The 20,415-nt window shown below is 41.2% G+C and overlaps 2 protein-coding genes across 6 annotated transcripts; one reads left to right on the top strand and one right to left on the bottom strand.

Annotated features, from left to right (window-relative positions):
* Positions 1-1,049: 1,049 nt before the first annotated feature.
* On the bottom strand, positions 1,050-16,486 carry stx18 (syntaxin 18). Of its 5 annotated transcripts, none has more exons than XM_076095916.1 (12): positions 16,281-16,486; positions 7,164-7,231; positions 5,406-5,521; positions 5,153-5,230; positions 4,977-5,043; positions 4,782-4,881; positions 3,655-3,746; positions 3,534-3,555; positions 3,090-3,148; positions 2,561-2,630; positions 2,383-2,463; positions 1,050-2,276 (listed from the first exon to the last, which is right to left on the bottom strand). In XM_076095916.1, exons 1-12 carry the CDS (start codon positions 16,431-16,433, stop codon positions 2,181-2,183), a joined length of 1,002 nt encoding a protein of 333 aa, XP_075952031.1. In that variant the 5' UTR covers positions 16,434-16,486; the 3' UTR covers positions 1,050-2,180. The 5 variants fall into 5 exon arrangements, with proteins under 5 accessions (XP_075952031.1, XP_075952028.1, XP_075952029.1 ...); XM_076095913.1 differs by having other exon boundaries at positions 3,468-3,555; XM_076095914.1 differs by lacking the exon at positions 3,534-3,555 and having other exon boundaries at positions 4,790-4,881; positions 16,281-16,484.
* Positions 16,456-19,189, top strand: LOC142954720 (uncharacterized). The gene is made up of 4 exons (XM_076095919.1): positions 16,456-16,670; positions 16,895-17,196; positions 17,417-17,543; positions 18,030-19,189. Exons 2-4 carry the CDS (start codon positions 16,899-16,901, stop codon positions 18,394-18,396), a joined length of 792 nt encoding a protein of 263 aa, XP_075952034.1. The 5' UTR covers positions 16,456-16,670; positions 16,895-16,898; the 3' UTR covers positions 18,397-19,189.
* Positions 19,190-20,415: the final 1,226 nt, after the last annotated feature.

Raw genomic sequence — 20,415 nt, forward strand, 5'->3', positions numbered from 1 at the left:
TCAGAAATAAATAAATAATACGGTTGTGCCATTCAAGCAAACCTCAAGAGTCCTGGGGCTTTCTGTTGGTGAAAAATCAACTTCTCTTGCCTGAGATGCTCTGCAGGCTTGTTGATGTAGTTTGGGCAGCTGATGTGCACTGTAGCAGGAAATTTTGAACATATTGAACAGCAAAGCAAGCCTCACCGACCGGGGTGGATTCATGGTTTGTTTGAATCGCATGTGTTGTTATTTATTTACACTTTAAAACTGTGTGGCTAATGTGTAGAAAAAGCCAGTTATACAAACACGCACACACATACACACACACACACACACACACACACACTCTTTGTACATATATATACACACACACACACACACACTCTTTGTACATACACATGTAACAGAACTCACTTTAGTACTCACATTTGTGAAATGACTGTGAACCATCTTGTGTCTGCGTTGCTTGTTTTAACGCACATGCACGCACAACTCTTCAGTTGGTTTTGAACCCGTTTCTTTTGAAATAGATCAAGTACTGATATTGCATGTCGGACCTCATGAGGTCCAGTGGTACATTTCCCATGAAGCGACAAAGTGTGCAGCAAATTTGCCCACAGAGGTCATCTCTGTAGAATATTTTACCGTCATGATATTGTGAATAAATGAGGCTTGACATGGAGGAAACCTTTTAACCAGCGGGAAAAAAAAAAAAGATCTATTTTAATTGTGTTGTTTTGACGCAGCCCATACGGCTCCCTGCATATAGCGCTGTTAAGGAGTTTTTAGTATTTGATGCATCAAGTCTTTTCAACCAGCATTAATGATTGTCTCCATTCATTTGAACTCTTTGTGAACACCGTGTGCTTTTTTTCTTTGCTGGCCACTCAATGGTTACTTTTCATAGCATACCTTTTATGCTACTGTATTGAATGTGTTTTTTGCATTGCTAGTGAAGACACTGTATTGTGCAATGCTTTGCATTGATTAATGTCCCCATAGATGGCTGTTGGCAGCCATCACAGACACTAGACTTAGGTTGATGTAGTGGAACAATCTGACAGTAGTCGCTTGTCCTGTTGCTTTTATTTTCTGCGTTTGTCATGAAACCTAAAACTGTACCTTTTTCAAACAATGTAACGATTACCATTGAAGTGCATTTGCTACATAAAAAAAAATGTTAAATGAAAAACTGAAATAAAGTGCCCACATTTCACACCTGTGTCCCAAGTGGATTGCATATATGAATAAGAACATTTTCATGAACTACTCCAAGAGTAAATCTCGTCAGTGATGCTGGAACCCCCCTCGGTGCAGAAAATAAATGCAGTTAACAGCTCCAGCTCCCTTGAGTTGAGATCAAAGGAAAAATAATTCAAAGCGCTGTAATGCTTTAACTAGGATATAGGTTAATCCTAATAAACAGATTAGCAGAAACATCAGGAGGCTGTGAATCAAATCTCCTGTCGACAGCTTCTTTTGTTGGCTGACATGAAGCAGGGCAGGCTGTGCCGTTCTGCTGCTCTGGATGTTATCTGAAAGCTTGACATGAATATGAAAAAACGGTCATAAATTGATACCCTCAAGTAAAGAAAAGACACAGAATTAAATTAAGACGATTGCTTAGTTTTACTAGAATGCGGATGCGGTGTCAGTACAGTTATGCCGTGATAGATATATCGAATAAATTGCTCTGCTGCCCATAATTGCCTGTAAAGCAAAAACATTCATCAGGATTTGACAGTGAAGTATAATTTACGTGTCAATGACGTACACACATGTATAATCTATTCAAATAGTGTACATGTGACAGTAATAGTAATGCCAGTCTGAACAGTATCCTTCAGTCTGTTCCAAAGGGGATAAGAAAGTAGTTCAAACCATCATCGCTGCTTTTAGTGGCAAAGAAAGACGGAGTGTCTTGCTATAAAAACACTTAAAAGAGGACAAATTAAACATGGAAGCCCTGAAAGCACTGGACAAACACTATTTAGATAGTTAGCATCGGGGGAAGGACGAACTGCCATGTCCACTTGAACACAGAATCTTCACGAAGAGCACTTTGCACACCAGCTCCAGCATGGTAAACTGTACAGTCAGTCTCAGTGTTGCCATCATCACCTCTTTGCGAGATAACCGATATGTGCCAGAGCCAGACGGTTTCCTGTCGAACATAGAGTCCATTCTGGCTGGTTGTGTTAGCTGTCGTACCAGTCCAGGAAGAGGAGAGAGAAGGAGCACATGACCAGGAAGAACAGGATCCACACCCGGAAGCCAGCGTTGTTTTTGATTGCCTTGTCAAATAAACAAAGTTGCTCATTACAGATTTATTAACATGAACCAATGGAAAACACAATATAAAGTTTGAATACCACATGCAGAATAGATTAGTGACGTTACCTCTCGTATATCCTCATTGCCTTCTTTGACGTTTTCTGTAGCACCCACAACCAGCTGATGAATGCCGTCTATCTCGGTTTCCTGTCACGGAAAGTGAAACGGACAAATGAGTTCAACTTCAAGCTGCTTCTCGCAAACAAAGTATTCAGGTGAATGAAATGGCAGGAACTCAGCTCACTTGTTGCAGGACTTTCTCTGCAAAGATCTCTTGCAGTCGAGAGATCTCCACCACCTTCCCCTCGATTTGCCTGAAATGCACAAAAGAAATGCTCGACATACCCCATGAAAATAAGAGTGCCTAGCTCGTTGAAGCACTTTCAGGTGGCATTAGTATTACAGGGGCATGCAATTGTCATCGTAGGACAATTTTTGTCCCATTTGGAACAAAACAAGCTAGTTTTCTCTGGCTACCACGGTAGCAATTTCATCTGCAAACACCTGTCCGTGGGTTCCTTTAATCCCGCATGGATGGACATGTGCGATTTCACGTAGTTGTTGTCTTGCTGACCTGGCATCTCAATCACTAGGGCGGTGTAATGGATCTCTGGATCACCACCAGTAAATCATTTTACGCTTCACTTCCCTGATTCACAATACAGATGTGTGAACAGAATGAAATGAATGACATCCCATGGTGATAGATGTGTTGATTAGAAGAGATTTAGGAAAAAAGAGGGAAAGTAACACGTGTGCCGAGCTGGACTCACCTCACTTCATCCACCAGGCTGTTCATCTCACTCACCAACCTCTGGTTCTCCTGCTCAAACTAGACGGAAACACACAATAATGAAACATCTTCATCAATTGTGTTGAGATGCCTAACATTTAAACATGACATGGGGCAATTAGAAGTTAGAATTAACTGCATGTTACACTATACCGTAACCACAAACGTCTGAGGGGGTCCCTCTGGAAAATTAGCTGAACTGGCTAATTCAAAAAATGTCATTCTCACTGAAAACCTTCTCAGTGAAGCAATGAATGTGTTTTACCAAGTCCCTGTGCATTTAGAAGTTGTCTAAGTATAGGTGTACTCTATGAATTTTAATTCCATTTTCAGTTGAAATTTTGTAATTTTAGGCTGCCTTCAAACATCTGGCCGGGGACAGCAGATGGAAATTAGCCTCTCTGGCTAACTCTGGCTCACTTACAGTTGATTGGTGTGCATTGTCCCTGCAAAATAAATATACAAACAAAGAAACAAACAGGCACGAATCACACAAATCTACATATACTGTACGACATGAATGATGAATAATGATGGCGCCTCACCATCTGGATCTCCTCAGGAGACAGCTCGTCCTCCACGTGGTCCTCCTCCCACAGGTTGACAGGGTTGTCCAGGACCTCCGACACACTCTTCTCTGCAGGAAGGAAAAGCTCTCAATGTGTCTGTCATCACTTACTCAGTCGTTCACTTTGTTCATCTGAACCACTCATGAAGTAGCCAATTCTCTTTGAAAGGGAAAATGTAACCCTGAGCGGTTATTGAGATGGATTTATTTAGATGGGAGTACAGCAAAAGTTGATTAAAATGTGCAACATTTATTTTGGAGCCTTCAGCTTTTGTCTCTTAATTTGATAATAAGATTGAGGAGGTAATGCCTCAAAGCAGCGTTCAGGGTTCACTTAACAATCCTATTAACGAGATAATAACAATGAAGACTTGTTGACACGCTACTGTCAAAGTTAGCCAAAACCTTTGCTGTCATAATCAAGCTGTAAGACATCACAATGCCATTAAAAAGCCACTTTATAATTAAAAGTGTCACACTAATGTTGACGGAAGAGTTGGAACGAAGTTGAGGACACATGCAGCTGTTCCAGTGTTTTGGGATGAAGATGAGAATGTGAAGTGATGTCGAGAGGACCTGGAACGTTGACATTGAGGAATCTCATCTTAAACCTTTTACCGTGAACTGTGACTCTACATTTGAATTCCCAACACCTGATGGTTCGGACTGCATAAACCTGCATATTAAAAGTTACTGGCTGTGCTTTAATCAAGGACCCACAGTGAATCATCAGGCTTAATGGTGCAGCGCTGCGGCACGGAACTTTTTAAATCAGACGCTGCAGATGAAAGGTCGGCCCCTGCTGCCTTCAGCTGTCTGCAGAAATGTAAATAACGAAGGGAAGCACTTAAATACCACGTAAAGAAATCACTCACCCATCGTTGATGCAGTACACTGCACTATGTTTAGCCAAAGTGTTTCATTTTATATTTACATAGTGCACAGAATGCAAGGAAACATGCACTTTACTTTACAGGGAACAGAAACAGCTAAATACACAAAAATACCAAAGCAGCAGAGAAGCAGTCAGTACAGCACGGACATGAAGTAGCAGGGTCGCTTGTGCCGCCACAGAAATAGAGCCCAGTGTCTCAGGGGACTTACTGACTCACCAGGACTTTCCTCCTTGACAGTCTTCTCCTCTTTGGGCTCCAACACCGGCGTTTTCTGCACCTTACTGCGGTGCTCTGGGGCCAGTCTCGACCTGAAAACACATAGCACAGGGTCATGTGAATCAGGAGCAACTTGTTAGAAGTAAATAATAAATGTTGTGAATGAAGTATGCATATATACACTCACAGCCTCTTCTTGTCCACCATTCTCTTGACTCGGATGGCCCTCTGTTCAGAGTACAGCTTACATACTCCTTAAAAACAAAACAAGATAGACGTGATGCTGCCATGCAGTCAATGGATTCCTACATCACACTCCACAGGAGCACACGGTTTACATTGTAAAGAGTTGCATGAACTCACCTCTCAGAAACATTTCAATGAGGTCCAGCACTGCCCCTCTGTGCTCCTTTATCTGGGCTGATGTCACCTGCTGCGCCGCTATTGTGACATTAAAACATTCTCTTTATTACAGACAAAAACTAGTGTGTTTCCAGCCACCTGCTGATGTTTTGAAAGTCAATGCGAGACAAAACTACCACCTGGAAGCATACTTTACATTTCCAATGATATCTCTAAAGTAGTTCACGTGCTGCACGGTAAAACAAGCGCGCACCTTCATTGCGTAGCTGCTTGATGGCCTCGGAGCAGGTCCTCATGAAGATCTGAGCATCCTGGTCAATCTGGTCTCGTTCATTGTCCGTCATACGGGTTAGATCTGACGAGATGAGACTGTGAAACACACAAGAACAGCCACAGTAAGTTGAAATACTTTGTGGGCATGTATCCAAAGCTCAACGTTTGACTGTTATCCAAACAAAGACTATTTAGAGCACAGCTCTATTACAAGTGGCCTAAATACTGACAGATGCCTTGCTCCTCCCGACTATTCATGTCTAACTTCAACCAAGTTCTGCACCCCCTTCACCTCCATGTGGAACAGAGACCAATCCCATCATGCACTGGGCGGACGGCAGGCCCACCTCTGAACATTAAAGCTTCCACAAACGGGCAAGTTACGAGTTTCCCCATTCAGCTGAGCTCACGTTTTGTTACTTTCGGAGGAAATTGAAACAATCTGAGGAGAACATAAAGCTCCACACAGAAATGAGCATCCGTGGAACTCAAACACAGGACCTTGCTGTCAGGCAGTGGTGCGTCTTGAGACCCACTGTCTCCCTCTGGTGGACTTCTGGCACACAACGATACTCTTTCAGAACAAACGTGTGTTGTATACAAGACATGCATATTTGTAAAGGGCTTGTGACAATCTGAAATACTTTGATTGGTTTAATAAAACTGGAAGAACTTGAATTAGGAATATATACGTATGATAAAACCAGAGCTGACATTTTTTTTTTTTAAATTAGCATAAATAACAACAGTTTCTGGTTTACATCATAACTTTTTGAATTGGACAGTCGGTTGGACATAATCGCATTGGATTCTGGGAAATTGCGATGGACATGTTGTCGCTATTTAATGACATCTTACAGACAAAAATAATCAACAGATTAATTGATAATGAAGATAACCATTCCGAGGAGCCTCTAAATAAAACAAACGACGCAGTGATGAAAGCTGAACAAATCGTCCTTTATCATACTTACGGTGACCGAGAGAAGGATCTTTGGTTCGGTTACTCTCATAACATGTTATAACAATATATTCTAATCGATTAGGCTGTTAATTTAACCCCAGCCAGACTTCGTGTAAAATGATTGACTAGTTTGATAAACATTTGGAAGGGAGTTTAGTTTAATCCGCAGTGTTTCATCACTCTGTCAGGCAAAGTCACAGAGAGGAGGAAAAACGGAAGTTGATAAGAAAATTGGAAGACAGGAGAGGCCGACTGCAGACGAGACTTACACCACAACTGATGGCTTTTCCCACCACTAAATACTGCTGCACTCCACCCACTGACATCTCTAATGTTTAGTTAATCGGTTCTGCTGAGGCTTCATCAACAAACCTAACGAAACAGAGGCTACTTCACACCCCCCCCCCCCCACACCTACAGGACACAGAGGGGGGCTTGGATTAGTCTCAGGGCGTGATTTGTTCTTCGCTTGCTTGCAGCTCAATTATTCCAGACAATTAGACTGGAGGCTGCCGCCACAGACCACCCTACTCGCTGCTGACCTTGTGCCAGCAGACGCACACACACACACACACACACACACGCACACACACGCACACACAGGAGACAGATTTGACGATACCTTCAAGTAGCCCTGACTCCTGACCCTCTCTGAATTGACTCAGAATCAAAGTGTTTGTCTCTTTCCTGGCCTCCCCTTGCAGCCTTGAAGGGTTTTACCAGCTGCTGTTGTTGATTGTGGTGGATTAACTGGGACTGTTTGCCGTGGCTTACCTTCCGGCGCTCACGTAATCTTTCCTGTGTTGCAGCAGAAAGTCTTTGAGCTTGGTGATGTTCGAGATCTGCCGAGATAAAGTGAGAAGAAGCATTACTTGATTACCTTCGTGTCGACGAGTCTCTTTAAATGCTACGCCTCAGATGCCCCTTCACATATGTCAACGGCTTAAGAAAGAGGGGTTTTTTAGACTTGTACCAGGAAACTATTTTCTCCCGACTACATTCAGACAGAGCCAGAGTAAACACAGCATTTTGTATTTATTGGATGTGACAGGCGACCAATGTCTGTCTGTCTCTGTGAATTCTCAATATTTGCTTTTGACAAGTCATCAAGTCACGGACATGCAGAAATCAAACCTGCAATTTCCTCGTCAAACAGCTCTCGTAAATAAAACCATGAGCGGCGGCACACAGAGCACTGACAGAGCTATCTCTAATAAGCTTTAAATTCACGATCGGTTACTATTTATCACGGAGAAAATGTCCAAAGCGCGTGTGTGTGCTCAGGCAAACTAGAGGAAACTTGGTTCAATCCAATATTTGCTCCTGTAATTCGGTCAAATATTAAAAAAGACCAAATTGCTTCCCTGTCCACAGAGCTCTGCTGGCAGGCTGCAAGTGGGTGTGAACGCGCACACAGCGGGCTCTGTTGGATCCACAAGGAGACAGAACTCAGACAGGCCGAGGATTGAAAACTGACACAATGAGTCCGACTGTGACAGCGACCCCGGAGCACGGGAGATTTTGAAAGCATAACATCACTGTCTTCAGCCTTCAGCTTTTTCACTCTAACAACCTCAATTATCAAATTGCCTTGGCTGTGAGGGGGGGAGGGGGTCCAATAATGTCTCTAAACATTCGTTCCTAGCGTCACGGTGACCTGAAGCGGTGTTTTATTTGAGCCGACACGTTTCTCGACGCTGAGAGAAGGTGTCAAGACAAACAGAGCGGAGCAATTTGTTAGAAACGTAGAACTCCTTCTTTGGTTTAGAAGGTAATTCAGTGACGTACGTCACTGCTGTGGGGCACTAACTCAGGAAAGGGCTGTTAAGGCAAGCCGACCCTTGTAATAATACAATTATTTGAGGTCAAGAGTTAATTGTTGTTCGGAGCAGTTGAGCTTAGAGGGAGGTTCAGAGGGGAGAAGAGAACCTTTATTATGGTTCAAAGTCTTTCAAAAACATTATCCATTATGTAGTGTCTCAGGGAATGAGGGAACTTTGAAGCGAAACTCCTGCAAGATTGATAAAACTACGGCAATGTAGCCCAAATGTTCTGGGTGATCCAGCGGGTTAGAACAAATTAGACGTCTTTTAGAAATAATGTTTTCTTCAGCAATTAAATGATGCGTTCAGCCATTCCAATACGTCTCTTACAGTAGAGACGAATGACCCATTGGTCGTCAGATGTTTCATTGAGAAATAGTGTTCGTTGTGACATCTTAGTACGTGCTTCATTTTCAGTAGTGATTCATCATTTATCTCACCTCCAAGATCAAACACTCAAATCTAATCTAAAGTATTTCATGTGACCTACAGATGAAATAATTAGTCGATTAATCAATTAGCCAACAGACCACAAATTAATTAACAACTATCTTGATAATAAACAAACAAAAAGGCTCCATCGTCTCGAAAGTGATTTTTCTTTGGTGGTTTTCTTTGTCTATGATGGTGCACTAAATATGTTTGATGCCTGGAATGTGCGTCGGAGAACATAAGACTTTTTATGGGGAACTTGCTTACTATTTGCTGACATTCTATAAACAAGACAATAAGCTGCAGATAAATGGATAATAAAAAGAAACGTTCATTTCTTGCCTTAATGTCAATTTGTAAACCTCCGGTCAATGTATTTATTTGATTTTTAAAGGAGACTAAATTTGCCCAGGCCTTTGAGTGCTGAAGATGTGGCAGATTGTCATGAAATTATCTTATTAAGCCTTTGACCCCTTTATCTAAGAAAAACTAAAGAAACAACTGTGGAGTTTCAGTAACTGTTTTTGAGAGTTGGTCTGCCACAAAGTGGAAAACACAACCCGCTACAAGGCATGACTAATTCATATTGTACTATAAACTATATTTTCTGCTTGCAAGTAGTACTTGGCTTCAGCTTTTTATTTATGTACAAAATATATTTGCCTGCAGAACTCTGTCCACTGCACTGCAGCTTTTGACCAGCAGGCAGTGCTAAATCCACAGCGTTGGGACATAAGACACAATTAAAAAAATAAAAGAGTGCATTGTGTGTGTGTGTGTGTGTGTGTGTTGTGGGGGTGCCGGGGAGTGTCAAGAGTGCTGCTCTGGGGGTTGAGCTGTCTCCTGTGTGTATACATTGGAGCTCGGATTCCCAGCACAACCTCAAGGGTTTGCAGGGGGTCAGAGGGATCAATTGCTCTTGTAACTTAAGACCCTAAAGAGCAAGTAATTCCTCAACAATGAGGAAGGGGGTGGCCTTGTGCATGTGGCTCACCGTATACGTATACGTGTGTGTGTGTGTATGTAGCTATATGAGAGTGTGTGCGTGTGAAATACGTGCAACCGGCATAGCTGTGTGTGTGTGTGTGTGTGTGTGTGTGTGTGTGAGGCAGAGCTCGCAGTGACGGCAGGAGACAGTCTGCCGGGCTACGTCTAATCTCGTCATCATCAAAGACCCCCACTTTACCTCCTCACTTTCTCCTTTCCCCCGTTTCCCCTCCAGCCCCGATTGAGCCCAAACAAACCATCAGGGGGGATTATTACGAGGAAGAAAAGAGAAACGGCTTAGCTAACAGATCTTCTAAAGAGCTTGGATGGCTCTTTGTTATGTTAAAACCAGGTAACTGACAGAATTCGATGATGAGTGCCCCGGCATCGGTTCAAGACCCTGTGTGTCCTGACCGAGGGCGATCCCCGCTGACGCCATGCTATGTTGTGTTTCTGGGTACGTGGGCCTGACAGAGAGAGGATGCTTCGGTGGAGAAGACTCTGCCACATGCTGGTTTTATTATCATGTTTATGTCTGACTCTCCAACGGGTTTAGTTTTGTCTTCTCGCAGTACGTACGCTTTAGTCAGCTCCATAAACAAACAAAAAAGTGCCATCAAAGAAGACTTTTGATATTATTCATGAACGGGGTTTTTGACCCTTTTTTGATATGCGCTAAAGTAGTATTACTGTGTTTTCATAGTAAGCAGCGCTTGTATACAGTCGTGGTGTTTGTTAATTTTTGATCAGATCATACATGGATACAAAATGTAATTTATGTAATATTCACGACATTTTTTTACAGTCTATTTATCGGTAAATAAACAGACTCCCTCCCTTCCTCTCATTCAGTGTCTCCATATAGAATTAAGATTACTTTTGTATTAATACCGCAATATAAAGTAACTGATTTGCTCCAAAATCCCCATACACACATCAAGCCTTACTTCCTCTTTTAAACTATAAAATCTGAAACTGCACACATCTTTGATTTAGGTTGGGATGGCGTCTCTTGCAGTGTATCAGCAACCACCTTACTTTTGCATGCAAGTCAATGGGTTGTTGCAGCTGAGCAGTTACAATGTTGTTTTATCTTCTTTGAACACATAAAAATGATTATATGCTTTGAATATACCAATAAATAAATATGGACATTGTGTAGCCATGATCCTGAAATGACGATACATAATCAATACTCCATGTCTTGTACTAATATCTTAATCTAGAACAAAAGAACCCACTCGTCTCTAAGTAGAGGAGCACACATCTGTTTCATGGTTCAGACTCTGTGTTTTGAAGTGTCAGGGTCAAGTATGCTGCCTGCTGTCATCTGCATTGGAAGTATTTCAGTGATTGTAAATCACAATAACTTCAGATTGCGTAATAACAAAAGCTTGACAGCGTTCTTCAAAAAGCGCCAACAGCTGCTGCTTTAGTCGTCCTACGTGTTCAAATGTTTAAAATTGAGCCTCGTCTATTGAGCGCAACGTTTTGTTCGGCTTAAACTATTTAGTCTGCAGAGTCTCCGGTGTCCGTCTTACGATTTAGGGTTTGACATACATCTGTAAATCTGCATTTCAACACTTTTTTCCTTCCTCTTTTATTTTCATGTCACGAATCAGGCAAACGCATTTTGTTGCACGCATTGAAACTAAATAACAAAGCTTGTGCTCAGGCCTGACAGGATGCCTCAAAATTCAATTTGCCTGGCTTTCATGGGAAAACAGTGCAAAGATTAGGCCGACTGGTAAAGAGACCATTTAGCAGCGCGTTCATCTCGGGGTGATCCCTGCAAATCCCTTCCCCATGGCTGAGGTCCTGGTAGAGTATAGTCCCGGCTTTGACAGCTGCATGTGAGGACGTTTTTAACCTGTGTGCCAAGTTTGGGATTATCACGCATTTACCCATCCAGCCGAGGTTTTGTAAATAATGTCAAATACAATTACAGATTGCACACTTCCACCGAGTTAAAAATACAACAGGTTTCACACTTAAAATTTGTCTCATGAGACAGAATCATAACAAAGTCAGGATTTAGCTTTTTATTTACAACATGGATGATTGTTTTTTTTACACCCTAAAATAATTTTTGGACATTTGTAAGGCTATTTTGTGAATATTCACATTGGTAAATTTTAGCTAAAGGCTTTGTGCTTTCACCTTAAATGTTTAAAGTTTGTTACTTGACAAACAATAACTTTTATTTAAGAAAACACAAATGCCCCTTAAGACAGATGGGCAGACTGACCAGCGGAGTCCCGGGAAGCCCCCTCGACCCAGTGGAGGTGGGTGGGAGAACGGAGAATGGTGGCTAAGCCATCGTCCCTGATGGAGAACATGTCCCACCCCATGCAGGACCCTGTAACAGCACGGGGCAGCCCCTCTAGTGACAGGCTGCTCCACCTGCAGCGTGTGAAGGTTCCTGCTTCTAGCAGACTATTCTAATTCTATAATATTCTATTCTATTCTATAATGTGAAGTCAACCACTCAGTCTATCTACAATTATAGCAGATTTTAGATTTTGTTTTTTACTGTATATTTATCTATTATATCTTTACTAATTATTTCTTATTTGTTTTTTCTGATGCCTCTCGTTGCACTATCCCTTTAGCTGCTGTAATACTGAACATTTCCCCCCTGTGGGATTAATTTATCTTATCTTAGATTTCCACACTTTATTCCCTAAATGATCGGCATTAATGCCGACTTGTAAATGTCATTGCTGTATACCATCTGCTGCTGTGGCTGTACGCTATCGAAACGCAAAGATCTGCCAACATGCTCCAGCATCAATAGAATCATAAAAAAAACAGTGCAGAGTTTGGTCTCCATCACAGATTCAACATATCCCAGTCTATTTCATTGGGGGAAATAGTTGACTTTTATGTCCGTAATCAGACATTATTTGGAGTCATATAGTCCCAAAACATAACTTTGATGAAATCCCAAATGTTTAACCAACCATTTTAGACTTGGAAACGTGATCGTCACTGACAAAAATATAAAGTAAAACAGATTCCTAAATGTTTTGAGAATATACAAGCATACTATTTCAATGTGAAAGTTGTCACAGGGAGGAGGAGGAGGTCAGGGACCCCGAACCCCCCCCTCTATCAGCACAACATACTTTTAAGTGCTGGCCGATGGCGACACTTTCAGGGTTTCTAAGAAAACACCGTGAGAAGGAGCCAATTTTGGAATACCAATACCGAGGGCACAGTGGGGAGCCGAGCACTATTTTCTACACACAATTTACCAATTTTAAAGTGACCTCCTCCATTTAAACTCGAGAAGGGCAGCATGCTGCGGAGAGAGACGAGGTGAGCAGTGAAATGGAGATCACAGTGCCCCAAACCGACCCCCCTATGAGGTAAAAGATTCCCCTGACCAAACCCCACCCTGTAAACACCGGCCCTCTTATTAGTCAATCAAGGCCCTGTTTTGTTGTTGCCTTGAACGATGCTGAATTTCCTTTCTCTTTGAGCAGGAAAAAGACTCACGGGACCACTGTGTATTTGTCAACTTTGATGTTTTCCTTCTACTTTTGTGAAGCTTCAGTGGGAGAGTTATGCATGTCTTGAAGGGCACCCACATCTGTTGTGCATTAGGTGCCGGCCGTCAACATTGTTACTGGGGACCTAATTTAATATTTTCTCTGTTTTGATCTTCCACCTTTAATCACTGGCTCTTGGGAGGATCGGCTTTCCCCGAGAAATTGTCCGAGAGCCGAAAGAAAATGTTATTGCAGTATGTTTATGGAATCGTACATGTGAAGAGGGGACTTGCACACAAAAAAAATGCTGCCTATTTCAGTCTGTACAGAGAAGAATTGATAGTCGAGTTGCGGGTGAAAACCGCGACATAACTGTAAGCAGTCTGGACATTCCAAGCTCGCAATTTCAATTTCTACAAAAGCTGCTTCAATGAGATGGTTTGAGAGATTATATCTGCAGCGTGAGGGACACAGCGGCTGGGGGGGGGGGGGGGGGGGGGGAGAGAGCAGAGGGCAGGCACCACAGGATAGGTTTGGGTTTCTTTGAATCAGCACCACTGCTTTTATTAAACCACCATTTCTAATATAAATGTAACTGAACATAACAAAAAGCTAGTTGTGCAGAGCTGCTGTGACCAGGCTCATGTTCGCCTCAGACTGATGGTTGGAGACATCAGGTACAACTTAAAGTCCCGACTCCCCGAGGGAAACGTAAAGTGGTTCTTCAAGGTGCCTTTGAAGAGGTTTGTGTTACGATGTGTACGATATTCATGTCAGGCCAAGGACTTCTGGCGGGGGATCAACTCTCGTGACATGGAGCGAAGCCTTGTAGTTCCCAATGATCCACTACCTACTGCCAACCATTGACGATGTCGCCGTACCTCGGTGGAAGAATAAAATTTGAGATGTTTTCAGGAACTAATTAAACACCAATGGCAGCCCTTCTGCCAAGTATTAAGGTCAAGATGTGCAATTTTACGTCGTCTTTCAACAGAGGTACTGAAGTAAAAATGTCCTTGCTGACGATGTGAATACAACCTAGAGCCGAACATTTGTCTGAGATTGAAAACCTATTTTAATTAGCTCTGGACATTGTGAGGGAAACTCGCCATTTCTTCTCAATCTAAACAGAGTGAAGAGAATGCTCTTTAGAAGTAATGTTTCGGCTTCCGCAGCCTAAAGTCTAGATCTCATTGGGCAATTTTCCGGGTCGGTTCAAAGCCCAGAATCTAGCTCTGTCGATGTTTAGGGAGCAGTGGCGCTCGGACCCGACAGTTGGCCCAAAATATTCTGGGCATAAAACGGCTGAGTCTGGCCAGTTGGCCCAATGTGATTTATTTTTTAAAAAAGCTAACAACTTAGCTTTTGTCTTCCCAGATCTCAAGCAGAGCAGCCATTTATCCTGATTTGAAAATTCCTGTAGTCTGACCGAAGTAAAAATAGTGATTTCTAAGAGTGCTATTATATTTCAGTTATCTTTATCTCTCTGTGTCCAGTTGATGACATTTTGGAATTGAGTTTTCTTCAGAAGTAAACTAACTTAAGTTGTTGGAATGATTGTTGGAATATAATGGTCAAGCAGGCGTGTAACAAAGCCGGCTTGCAGGGCAGAAGAGGACTTTTTTTGCCATGTCTGAGACAGAAAATATAGTTTGAACTGTGTGGCAACATCAATGTCTCAATGCTTTGTGAATGGGTCCAGATATGAGCTATACAGACAGGCAGCACTGTACACAAAACACGTGACGAAAGAATCACATGTGTTCAAGATGTCGATATGTGCCAAATGGGTTGAATAGACCAAACGGCAACTGTAAGATTTTTAGTCTCAAGCCATGCCCCATTTGCTAACTGCAATGCACATTTACGCCAGAACATTGGGCACCTTGCAAGATGAAAACATCTTGAAACAGACAGAGTGCATTAAAAGCCAACACAACGACCCAGCCTCACCAGCAGTGACGCAGTGAAAGACGGACAAAGGACGGCTGTTGTGATTGGCTGTGTGGAAAGTTACTCTGTTTTGAACACATTGAATTCATTTTGGATTTATAGAAAACCAGTGCATCACCAAAACACTTCAGAGGAAAAGTAATTTCCCTTTTTGAGTAGATAACTAACACATTCAAAGGGAGAAAATAAAGCTCTGACTCACTGAGTGACATGATTATGGTTTGTGGTTTGAATGAGGGCTCTGAAAAGGATTAAAGTATACTTATTCAAGACTGTAAGGTTAATACTTCTTCTGTATACAACTGGGAAATTCTTTCTTGAACATGAAAGATATAGAAATCATGTTCTGCTGGCATTCACAAGGTCATGACAGGTTATATTTTGGTGCATTGCGATTTGACTGCCTCCTTGAATTTCCTGAACCAACTTACAGCAAATACATTCTGATTGAATTAGTTTTGGCACCTTAAACATGACAGTACTGGGACACTTTAATGCATGCGGTTATAGTGTACTATTGTGCACCATGATCTAAATATGGGGCTAAATAAGAACAGCTCAATAATCAAACCAGTAAATGATAATACAGCTGACACGTGTATCAACACATCAACGCCCTCCAACTAAACCTGCAGAGTAACAGCAGTTAGGAGGATATAAGCATCCCATTAGGGTTGGCCAATGATGATGATATCTACTTAAAGATTATAAAATGTGTCAGCTACCAGAGATTTGCATTAATATGAATTAATATTTAATATCTCTGGGTGTATTGGGCAATGTTAGGAATACATACGCATGGCTGCTTTATGGCAATACTGGATTTATGTATGAGCTTAGCATCAATGTAGTGAAGTGCCATTATGTGTCAGATATTTCATTAATTTGTTATAAATAATATAGATTGGGACAGAGGATTTTATCCACTCCTAACTCCCATTTACTTGACGTTGCATTCAATAAAGTTGTCTTGTGATTTATAACGTTACACCGGTGAGAGAGGCCTTAACTGTGAACAGCTGGTACACATTGAATGGTCTAAACTGCTGTACACACTTCACAGGCTAACTGCTGGTTCTACAACACAGCATGAGCAACAACGTCATTAAAACAGCCCCGTGTTCAGCTGTCAGTACACGTAAAGTCAGTTAGTTTCGATGCTAGCCCCAGTTAGCTAAACGTTAGCTTGAGGAAACACTCACCACTTCTTTCGCCTTCCGAGAGAAGCCGCTCTTGGGTCCGCTCCTCTTGAAAATCTCATCTTTGGTAGAGTCAGAGCCTATTCCTATCGCCTTGTTCCTGGTTTTTACCGTCTTGACACTGGCTTTGAAAAGTAAAGTTATATCCACAGCCATGTCTGTGCAGCTGCAGCGCGGAGACCGCTGTAAACAAACTGACACGTCACCGGGTGACGACGTCATCGTCCTGCGACATTGTGGATTTTCCCTGAGACGGAGAAGAAAGCCTTACGTTTCACCTTAAGGTTTTTACCAGTAATTATTTACTGTAGCGTGTACTGTAGCTCGTAGTATTTACATTCAGCAAAGGTCTGACCTGCAATCAAGTTACTCTTCGCCTTGGTTGGGTTCCAGGTAACGAAAATCTTAAAATAAAAAAAATCTCTTAAATATAATAACTTAAGTTAAAAAAAGACTTAGGTTGAAGGTTTTGCCTTTCAGTTAGATTATTTAGTTTGATAGTATAATTGCATTTAGTTGTGTTGAATTTTCTGCACTGTATGCAATCACTATATATATATATGTATAAGGGACCAAATGAAGGCTGGATATAATCAAAATGTGTCTGTCATTGCCAGAATAATGCCCCTGCAACTTCATGAAGTGATGTCCAGCAGGAAGCGGAGACCTAACTGGACAGACCAGGAGTGTCTACTTCTTGCTCAGTTAATGCAGGAGAAGAAAGACATAATCAGAGGGAAGTGCAGCAATGGTGTTACAATACAGGATAAAAGACAAGCCTGGGAGGAAATAGCCCAATCCATCAACACTGCCTTTCCACAGATTCAACGTACAGTTTCTGACTGTAACAAAAAGTGGGAAAATCTGCTGGCAAAGTCAAAGGAGGAGATCAAACGACAGAGAAGGCAAGCGGGCGCAGGTGAGGAAAATCTGCAAGAAAAAAAGTCTTAATGCTCAGTGTCATTAAATCTGCAATCTCAGACTGGTGAAACAGCACCTTGAGGGTGGCTAAGTGGGGATGATTTTGAGTTAAAAACCCAGAGGAAGAAATAAGCAAATCCACATCATCACTGTTTGAGTTGAATACATAGTATTGTATTTATTATTAATGAATGCATGACATGCCTTTTCATTTATAGAAGGCCTGTCCGTTGAACAGTTCAGCACTGTGACTCAAGTGGTGATTTCTGTGATGAACCTCTCAGAAATGCTGCAACACGATAGAGAAGACTCTTCAATCTCAGAGTTGATGGAAACTCAAAACAGGTCGTTGTTTTATTTGTTTAGACTGAAACAAAGCATAACTTTATATACAGTAACTTATTGAAAATATGCTATTGATATTTGTTCATCCCAATTACAAAACAAGCATTCAGTATTTTCCCACTTCAAATGAATGTCCTGGTTACATTTGTGTTATCCACAAACCTCACTGTGAACAGTTTTCAGTGGAGCATTGTGACAAATAAATAGTGGAAAAACTGTTCACAGTGAGCTCTGTGGATTATTTAGAGTAACAAGAATATGGTTTCTGGAAAGAGTTGCTGCCATTAATGTATAATATTTAATTTATCAGTGCTGGGAGCACACCAAAAACACAATCAGAGAACCTGAATCTCAGAACCTGGATTAATAAAAGAGGGAAGTGAGAATATATATATATTGTTTGTAATTTGGATGAACTAACTACTTTAAGGATGAAATGCATATTATTGTCCAACATTATCATTGACAATCTTTTTTTTTCAGCAGTGATGAAGATGAAAATGAGCACAGAGTAGATGAACGATTCTCAAACAAACATCCACTGAGAGAGCTTGAGCTCCCCACATATCCAGAGCCATCCACTTCTCCAGCAGAACAAAAAATGAATGATTTTACTAACATCCCCAAATCACTTGCAGTGCATTTCAGCACTCATCATGCTGCTGGCTTTGCTGCTTCTGCAGAACACCTGGATGCTCTCTGTTCTGCTTCTTCACCCGCAGTGCACTGCACAACTGTGCAAGAGCGAATGGATTTGGAAATGTCTGTGCTAAGAAGACAAGAGGCAGTCCTCAAGCTGCAAGAGGAATATTACACACTGAAAATTAAGCTGATGAAAAAGCAAACGGAATAGCCACTGAAGGACAACATGTTGTACCTACAGGACATTATCAATTGTAGTCTTAACATACACGTCTGAATATAATCAACATTACTCTAGAATAAAGTTTATACAGGTACTTTTGAGAGGCCTGCTAAGCATTGTTGCTTTCTGGCGGTTCCATTCTGTTGCAAACTCACTATTTGCTTGAGAATATTTCAGTTTACTTCGGAGTGTATGGCCTTTGAGGCAGGGCCATATTGCTATAAGACACACACACTATATTTATGTATCTATACATAAATGTATCTATACATAAGTGTATATATATCACACTATAACCATAGTGTAAGGAGAACAAATGACACATTTACTAAAGTTCACACAACCATGTTTATTTGAACCTAATTTAAAAATGTTACAGCTGTAATTCAACTGTAACATTTTTTTAATTCTTGAAATCAAAGTTATTCTTTGAAGGAAGTATAAATGAGTTTGGTTTATCTGCCAACTATACTGTAAAACTATACACTCATATGTATAGTTTTACACTGTGGGAAATGTAGTTTATTTACTGATTCGTGCCATTTAGTCCTAAGTGCGAATTTGGAAGCTGTAAATGTTTGACATATACCAATATACATATTTATGAAAACCGAACTTGGTCATGCCCATGTAAGTAAAGCTACGATAATGTCCTGTCTAGACAAATGTAGTAATTTGTGCGTAATATTTCTCATAAATCCGTTTATTTGTAAGTGATGGGAGTTGGCACCCAGATGTAAGCAGTGGGGCCCAGAGTGTTGAATAAAAGTCTGTTATTTGCTGTGTGGTTTGCTCATTTCCTTTGTTAGTGTTTTGCCAGACTGTGTTACAACTGAGTGCTGCGACTGTCTCTCATTTTCGGCCGCCTCAGCATTAACTCCTCGTCACTTTTTTGTTTTTTTCATTCACTCTTTTAGCTTCAACTGTGGAAAGGGAACAGCTTTTTGAGGACTAAGGTTATGGGTACGAAAAGGCTCGGCTACATTTATTATACTTAAGTTTCCTAACTTTTATCTTACCACGGGATAGACGCACTAATTGAGCTTGCTGCAAGCATGTGCTGTACTGGGAATGGCAAAAGTGTTACAGGCTGCTACTTAACAACTGATTTTATCTAAATATATTTCATAGAGTCAAAGGTTTTGTTGAAAAGACATCTTTTCTCAGGTTAAGCTTATTCTCCAATTCAGCCTTTTTCATTTGATCTACCCCCTCGACTCTTTCAGATGATTTAAAGTACTCTTTCACGTGCACCACTCAAATACGTTCAGTAGAATATAAACTGGATACTATCAAACACTACCAATTATATAAAACAGTAGAATAATAAGAAAAACACCATTTATCAATTTATTTAGGGAAGTAAAAATAAGCATAAAATGGAAATACTCAAGTAAAGTACAAGTTCCTCAAAATTGCAAATAAGTACAGTATTTGAGTAAAAGTACTTCCACCACTGCTGGTTACTGTAAATGTACCACAATTTGTATTCTTATTTGGCTCTTTAGTTTCCTTCTCAACAGAAACGTGGATGTTAAGTTCGTTTAAATTTCCACGGCCCCTCTGACACCTGCAGAGGTAGTTGCTTGGGGACAGGTACCCATGGATGGGAATGGCTGCTCTAAAAGTCAGTCCCTTAAACTTCACTCATAGTTGTTTTATTGTCAAGCCATGAATATCGTCAGACCTTTGAACTTTGCACTCAAGTTCTGTTTGCTTGGAAGCTGACGTTTTTATATAATTTGTGCATATTCGTCCATTGCATTCACTTTATGTCTTTTATTCCTCTAGCTAATTGTATCAGCTAAATGTTTTTAAACATTGTGAGATGCAAATATGCTGATCAAGTAGACTACTGATGATACCCTAAAAACTACAGTACAGCATTCTTTATAGGAATTCCTAGATACCATCTGTCCCCTAGCGTCAGTGATGGTATCCATTCCTCCCGTCCCTGACAGATGAGCCATGTTTTGGAGTGTCCTCTGGGCAGTCCACTTAACTGCC

This window comes from Anarhichas minor, unplaced genomic scaffold (genome assembly GCF_050575085.1).
Source record: "Anarhichas minor isolate MPS153535 unplaced genomic scaffold, ASM5057508v1 ptg000021l, whole genome shotgun sequence".
Taxonomy (NCBI): domain Eukaryota; kingdom Metazoa; phylum Chordata; class Actinopteri; order Perciformes; family Anarhichadidae; genus Anarhichas; species Anarhichas minor.